We start from the raw sequence: 8,333 nt of genomic DNA, 5'->3' as shown, positions 1-8,333 counted from the left end.
CTATATACAACACCGTCAAAGAAAATCCGTTGATACTCATCGAAATAGGGATTTCGACGTGTGTCTGACTAACTCGACCAGCTCTTGTTGCGTGTTTTATAAGTTTTCTTATGGTGGAGTGAAGGCCTGTTAGCTGAGTTTATCGATCAAGTTCATCAATATCACGGTATCTGGATGAATAAAGCCAAACACGCCTCATTAACCAATTGGCCTCGAGAAACCCTTGCCTGTGTGGTTTACTTTTCAAGGTTGAGGGCAAATCAACTGGTAGGACAGATACGTTGCAGAGAACTACTCAGGCTCCGGAAACCGCATGATTTTGTTTTCAGACGGCCAATATCCAGCATTTTGTGTGGGCTGTGGATCATCTCTTCTTTAAGGGAAATTCTCGTCAGAATCACAGTATGAGGGAAACAAGAATCCACGCCTGTATGTCTGTCGACAAACTGAACACGTCTAACAGTCAGGTAATGGACAATATGCGAACGTCTGACATTCTGATGCACCCAGAGGACAATGGGGGACCAGAGGACGCAGGTGCTTCTGAACTTGTTTTGCAACGTCCTCTATTCACCATTGGACAGAATTACCAAAATATAACGATTTTTAAGGTGTGTCTGCCGACCCAACCCCATATGAGAATGCTGGTATTTCTTCCATTTTGTTCTTATTTGTCCCAGTAACCCGAAATCAATTCATCAGATAAAGTGTGCGTGGCTCAAAATTCACGTAAATCCTTTTGGATTTGAAGTAGTAAATAAATTCCTGGAAACATTTGAAACTAACCCGTAAATATTAGACCCAAAAAGAACGCTAACACTAGGCCTGTTGGAATGCAAAATGCAGCATATGAAGAGAGCAGAACTTACGTGTGGAAGTGCGTACAGCCTTTCCGTGCCCAACAGCCATGCCACCCAAAGCAATTACGAGGGTTTTGCCCAAGCCTAGATAGGGGAAATCGAGAAGCGGAGGTCGGGTTCAAACCACGGACTTTTCGGTCAGTAAATTCGCACTCTAACCACTGAACCATCTCGAAGGACCGCGAGTAACCGGTACCTCTCAAGTCAGTCACGGAAAACACGAGGAATGCTATTCTCCCGAATACATTTTATAGTATGAGAATTTCCAAGAATTTCCATGAATTTACATCACGTGAGCAATGTGACAAGGGCGCGCTTGGTATGATTCAAAGGGAGGTTTATAAACTGATGCTGCTGGTCGACGGTGATCAGTGCCCTAGAAAATTCATTTGAGCGATAGGGGATCTCCGGGTAGCACATCGTGTTTCCATCTTTTGATTTAACCAGTCCTCAATGCTTGAATGAGAGTGCATTCTATTGAGTCCATTCATCGAGACAGTCTTGGATGAAACTATTGCTAATGTGACCGTGTCACGTTCCTTTGTCACCCGCAGTTTGATATGGCTGACAAAGAATGCCTCACATTGCATTTGGAACCCTTTTAGCAGTTCATGAAGTTCTTAAAACGTCTCGCATTTACGAATTGTTTGACCGACCAGCCTGCAGTAATGTTGGGTAAGAAAGCGTACGTAGCTGAGTGCTTGGGGATTTCCGTTAATAGTGTAGCATCACTTTATAAAGTATAATGAAATACCTAAATTTTTGAAAACCAGTTGGTTTCACGAAGTTCAACGTGTTTGGGGGGATTCTAAGCCTGAAATTCGGAGGGCAAATGGCTTCGTTTTGAATTACCAAGTTACATTTATACCGAGTGAATCTTCTCGAGAACGCAACCAATCGGACTTATCGTTCCTGCTCCATCGGCGGTTATATGTCCAGCTGTCGGCCCCCAAAGATGCATTAAACCACCTTGACTGCTTGCAACACTAATCCCTGGTCTAGCGTACTCACTTCTTCCGCCTATGTTGTGAGGATTCTGTGCGGGAGCGTCAAGCCCTCCGTCCATGACCCCAGCACACGCAAACTGGGTGTCGTCAGATCTCGCCTGATGCAATAAATTTTTAACGCACTTGTGTATTATTGATTGCCATTTCTTTCGTTTCTCTTTGCAAATCTCGATTGACCAGTATCGGAGGTTAAAATTAGTGGTTTTGAAACTGACAAAGTTTTCGGAGGTAACGATGTCGTTTCCAGCAACTATTTGGAGAACTGCTGAGTGGAAATCTGTCGCGCTTTTGAAGAGGTAAATTGGAGAGAATAGCGCTCAGTTGGTCTTTGATGTATCCGCCGACTTTGGCAAATAACTTGCGGGCCTTTGCCAATAATCGTGGAGATATCTTGGGTGCACGCTTGAGTGCGTAGAAAACGCGCACACAAAAATAGAAACACATGTAAAGGGCATTTTGTTCAATATTTGCAATGATCTAGGTTTTATCTTCTGGTCAGACATTCAGAAAATAATGGGCAATCCCGCCAGCATGAAGAAAAGTCGATCAGATTTAAAGATAAAGTTGCCTGTCCGACGTGTACGTAGCCATTTCATCAATTTGTTTCTTATTAACAGGTCAAGTCATTTTGTCGCTGTAGCGCATATTTTCAAATGTTCAACACAAACACCAAAAAACAGCGCACAAGATGCCGTGTTGCTTGCAGGGTTGGTGACCATGCCGTCCGTATGTGTTTTCCAGATTCTGATCAAGTCTTGATTATCCACAAAATTTGCAAAGTTGATGCATTTCCTTCCGGTTTCCAGATCGCTGTGCCGAAATACAATGTTCGAAGTTGGAAAACGCTTTCTGCAATCAGGGCTTGGATCTCCCTGTTTCTCTAATCCTTTCGCAGTTTTCTTGATGTTTTGGCAAGCACATTGCCGCCACTGGAAACCATGTTCACTGCTGAACAATCTATGCAATGACCAAAGTAGGCATCGGCATATCTAGCGCGCAGTTCGTGGTGTCGCTTGGCCGCCGACAGGTTAGGGAATCCTTTGCTGCATATTCACCATTTGTGATGTCCTCACTGATGTGTTTGCCTGGTCGGGTCGTTCACTCGATCTGCGCTGGCTCAGTCGTTGCCTTCTGTTTGCTGATTGGCTAGCGTGTAAATCTCCTGGTTAAATATAAGAGTTAAGAACTGCTGCTCACCTGTCTCGTCGTTACTGTGAACAATGACCTGTGATCACCTAGGAAGAGGTTAGACCTCACAGCCACTTGATTAGTATTGAGCGCTGAGCCGCTGGACTGCGTGATGGATTGGTTCTTCACTAACTCCTTGAGTGACGTAAACTCACCTTCAACACATGCATGACTTGTGAGTTATTCCACGTTGGGGCGGTTTCGAAACTGCTAATCTGATGAGGCGTGTTGGAGTTGTGTAGGTTGTGTAGGTCTCTCATCAGATAACGCGTCACAAACACTCAAACCGCTTGATGATTCCCGTCCCACTTGAAATTTGAGTTGACAACTTGTACACTACGAATTCTCACCCATTTTTTCACGCGGCTATCACTTGCGTAAAGCATCAGGCTTATGAGCTTCAGCACTCCAGGTCAAGTTGTATTCATGTTCTTGCAAGTATCAAACACGAAGGCACACCACTACGACACACCTGTCTTCACAGTGCACCCAATAAATGGGCATACAACCAGGCCAAACACACACTCACGCACACAAGACATGAAGTCAACGGAGCTCCGCAATTCTTCACGAAAAACTACAGAACACTGTAGCAGTTACACTGCAGAGAAGACACATCCCGCGTCCCGAAACTTCCCTCAAGAACTCTCAACAAGTGTCCTCAAACGATAAGTCACTTTTTGCCTTATTCCACGTTTCGCATCGTATCTATTTTTATAAAGTGCACCTAGCCATTGTATTCATTACATTCTAGTAATACAAACATTCGATAGTGCCTGGTTCCTTCTGATAATCAACTTAATTACGTCACAACTAGAGCACCAACAAGGTCAGTTGAAGAACCCCACACGGCACTTGGGTAAATAGAGCCATATCTCTCTAAAGCAACCAACACGTTTGAATCATTTTTTCGGGCACCTCTCTTTGTTTCATTTACTCACCTGTGTAGTCATAGCTCACGAGGTCGCTGTGCGCACTGCTGGAGAATGAATGCAGCTGGAATGATCAACCAGTTTCATTACTCGGCATGCAGTACTCTTCCTGATTTCAGACGCGTCGCATTGTTCGCCGTCGTCACGGAGCGTTTGGGTTACTTTCGTGATTTGTGGAATTCTCGTGATCATTCGACACTGTTGCCGTGGATTGTCCCATGTGATTCTATTGGTCTAGACCAATTTAGGAGCGAAAGCCTCCCTCTTCGTTTGAACACAAAGGGTTTGACCAGAACAACCGGACTAATATGCCGAGAATGGTTTGTTGCGAAAGACAGCTGGGAGGATTTTGGTCACTTTGCGACCATCGTCACTGTCATTATTCGTTGGAATTCATGGGTCACATCGCTTAGCAGACCTCATCAATTTGTTTCTTATTAACAGGTCAAGTCATTTTGTCGCTGTAGCGCATATTTTCAGATGTTCAACACAAATATCAAAAAACAGCGCACAAGATGCCGTGTTGCTTGCAGGGTTGGTGACCATGCCGTCCGTATGTGTTTTCCAGATTCTGATCAAGTCTTGATTATCCACAAAATTTGCAAAGTTGATGCATTTCCTTCCGGTTTCCAGATCGCTGTGCCGAAATACAATGTTCGAAGTTGGAAAACGCTTTCTGCAATCAGGGCTTGGATCTCCCTGTTTCTCTAATCCTTTCGCAGTTTTCTTGATGTTTTGGCAAGCACATTGCCGCCACTAGAAACCATGTTCACTGCTGAACAATTTATGCAATGACCAAAGTAGGCATCGGCATATCTAGCGCGCAGTTCGTGGTGTCGCTTGGCCGCCGACAGGTTAGGGAATCCTTTGCTGCATATTCACCATTTGTGATGTCCTCACTGATGTGTTTGCCTGGTCGGGTCGTTCACTCGATCTGCGCTGGCTCAGTCGTTGCCTTCTGTTTGCTGATTGGCTAGCGTGTAAATCTCCCGGTTAAATTTAAGAGTTAAGAACTACTGCTCACCTGTCTCGTCGTTACTGTGAACAATGACCTGTGATCACCTAGGAAGAGGTTAGACCTCACAGCCACTTGATTAGTATTGAGCGCTGAGCCGCTGGACTGCGTGATGGATTGGTTCTTCACTAACTCCTTGAGTGACGTAAACTCACCTTCAACACATGCATGACTTGTGAGTTATTCCACGTTGGGGCGGTTTCGAAACTGCTAATCTGATGAGGCGTGTTGGAGTTGTGTAGGTTGTGTAGGTCTCTCATCAGATAACGCGTCACAAACACTCAAACCGCTTGATGATTCCCGTCCCACTTGAAATTTGAGTTGACAACTTGTACACTACGAATTCTCACCCATTTTTTCACGCGGCTATCACTTGCGTAAAGCATCAGGCTTATGAGCTTCAGCACTCCAGGTCAAGTTGTATTCATGTTCTTGCAAGTATCAAACACGAAGGCACACCACTACGACACACCTGTCTTCACAGTGCACCCAATAAATGGGCATACAACCAGGCCAAACACACACTCACGCACACAAGACATGAAGTCAACGGAGCTCCGCAATTCTTCACGAAAAACTACAGAACACTGTAGCAGTTACACTGCAGAGAAGACACATCCCGCGTCCCGAAACTTCCCTCAAGAACTCTCAACAAGTGTCCTCAAACGATAAGTCACTTTTTGCCTTATTCCACATTTCGCATTGTATCTATTTTTATAAAGTGCACCTAGCCATTGTATTCATTACATTCTAGTAATACAAACATTCGATAGTGCCTGGTTCCTTCTGATAATCAACTTAATTACGTCACAACTAGAGCACCAACAAGGTCAGTTGAAGAACCCCACACGGCACTTGGGTAAATAGAGCCATATCTCTCTAAAGCAACCAACACGTTTGAATCATTTTTTCGGGCACCTCTCTTTGTTTCATTTACTCACCTGTGTAGTCATAGCTCACGAGGTCGCTGTGCGCACTGCTGGAGAATGAATGCAGCTGGAATGATGAACCAGTTTCATTACTCGGTATGCAGTATTCTTCCTGATTTCAGACGCGTCGCATTGTTCGCCGTCGTCATGGAGCGTTTGGGTTGCTTTCGTGATTTGTGGAGTTCTCGTGATCATTCGACACTGTTGCCGTGGATTGTCCCATGTGATTCTATTGGTCTAGACCAATTTAGGAGCGAAAGCCTCCCTCTTCGTTTGAACACAAAGGGTTTGACCAGAACAACCGGACTAATATGCCGAGAATGGTTTGTTGCGAAAGACAGCTGGGAGGATTTTGGTCACTTTGCGACCATCGTCACTGTCATTATTCGTTGGAATTCATGGGTCACATCGCTTAGCAGACCAGCGGAATCTACTGATATTCCCACCTCTATATTAAAATCACTTTTGTGGTATGAAACGTCAGTCATCCCAATCGTATGCCAGTGGATTGGGTGCGGGTTTAACTGGATCCAGCCGACAGATGAGTTTCCCTTTCACTTGGCCTCCATTAGTTTCAGGCATATCTAGATATTACTCTGGTCAAAAAAGAAGTTGGTGCCCTATCTTCCACTTGGCACTTACCACATTCCGCAGCCACACACAAATGAAGCCAAGAATGAAGCTTTAAGGGTTGCTAGAATTTCGAGAAAGCTCACGAGGGTGCGAGGGTTCTCAAGTGTGAAATTCAATTGGCAGGCGCAAAAATTTGTACAGAAAAAAATTACGTCTGCAATGACAAAACGTGTTTTACGAATTCACCGATTCCTTTTTTCATGTACAATCTAAACAGATTAAACGCAGCATATCTAAGTGTGCTTTCGGTCAAGCATTTCCGACACAAAATGTTTTTTGAGGGACTACCAAGTTAATATGTATTTTCTGTTCGTCGCGTGAATGTTGCCATCCCTGTTGGGCAACCGTGTGTGAGCGCTCAGCGAACTAATTGCAAAGCGAGGGAGAAATAGTATGCCTGGGCAATCTACAATGGTAACTGTTTGACGTACCCATCGAGGAATTTCCCACTTGGTAGATATTCCAGTCGTATGTGTTCGGATAAACTAATGCGAATGTTCCGGGAGCAGTAATGTGCACGTGACCAATGCACAAACTGGTAGGGGCGTAATCTGGAGTCTAAACCTACGCGAGTCGCAAATCGCGCGGCACTCATTTCCGATTCCACATTGCGAATTTGAAAGAAGTCAGTTTAGAATTTGTTAGCAAAGTAGGAATGCAAGAGTCTTCTTTGATGTAAAAATTTCCAATCGAATATTGTTCCACTGGAAGCTGCGTGGTAACTTCACTTTCGTGGAAGTTGTGTGTGGCTTAAAAATGGTGTCCAGCACTTGTGATCCCACGGAGCATGTCACACACTGTGCACCACGTCGACTACGCTGCAACTCCTTTGAATGTTGAAGAGTATTCAGCAACCTAGCGAGCAGTTTCCTTCATGAAAATATACTGCAATACCTCGAATATAGTGCCAACAGAATCATGAGGCGGCCTGTGTGCAGCCCATTCAGTTGTAGAATGTCATAAACGAGAGATTCAGTTGAGTCTCTCGTGAAAATAGAATTGATTTGCAATGTGTGTATTTGTCGAAAGCCTTCCATTGTTCATCCAATGACACGTATGTTTACGAGATTTGTGGGGTTCATATTCACACTGTTCTCGGTTGATCTCTCGCCCTCCTGACATGACATAGCTTTTCTAACAAGTTCTCAAAATGGCCGAGAGTTTCGCTCTTATTAGAGCTCATCAGCTGCTACGAGGTATGAACTCTGGAAATCTGACATGCAAGGCGAAAATATCACGACAATTAAGAGAGTTAATGGGTCACCGTTCGTGACGTCGGGACTGGCACTCAAATCACCCAAAATTGAACATGTACTCCTGTTCAGATACGGAAATTCAAAGGCGCCCATCATGCGCCGGTAGAATAAGGGTAACGCATTCGTTGCATATGTCCGTTATGCAGAGTTTAGAACCCGGCATGGCCAACAATATGCACTGCTGATGCGCCCTATAAAAATCGAATATCGACCCTGGTGCATCACCATTTAGCATGGACTCACGAGAATAAATGCTCCCGACGAGAATGACATGGGGATCCCGCAAATATCAACGGATACTAATCAATATTGTCATGGTCTCGTTGTTGGCTGATCAGAAATATTGAGAATAGCGATAGCTGCGAATTGACCAATAAGTGGATGAAGGTACGACGACACAATACACATCGCCAAAGTACCAAACAATGGACCGAGCAGAAGCGATACGAACTTTTAGGCTTTTATGCAACATTTGCTTTCAAAATTCCCTACATGTACGGAAAAACAACGGAC

At 44.5% G+C, this 8,333-nt stretch overlaps 1 protein-coding gene across 1 annotated transcript in view; it reads left to right on the top strand.

Moving 5' to 3' along the window:
* Window positions 1-431: 431 nt before the first annotated feature.
* The window catches only part of T265_10003 (hypothetical protein), a gene marked incomplete at both ends in the record, with an annotated part of 31,118 nt that continues 23,216 nt past the window's right edge, over window positions 432-8,333 (top strand). The window contains one exon of the mRNA XM_009176240.1: window positions 432-611. Within this exon, the coding sequence (XP_009174504.1) occupies window positions 432-611 (180 nt within the window). The remainder of the gene's footprint in view (window positions 612-8,333) is intronic.

The sequence above is a fragment of the Opisthorchis viverrini genome (genome assembly GCF_000715545.1).
Source record: "Opisthorchis viverrini unplaced genomic scaffold opera_v5_328, whole genome shotgun sequence".
Classification (NCBI taxonomy): domain Eukaryota; kingdom Metazoa; phylum Platyhelminthes; class Trematoda; order Opisthorchiida; family Opisthorchiidae; genus Opisthorchis; species Opisthorchis viverrini.
Note: the sequence above shows the minus strand (reverse complement) of the source record. Positions and strands in the feature narration are given on the sequence as shown.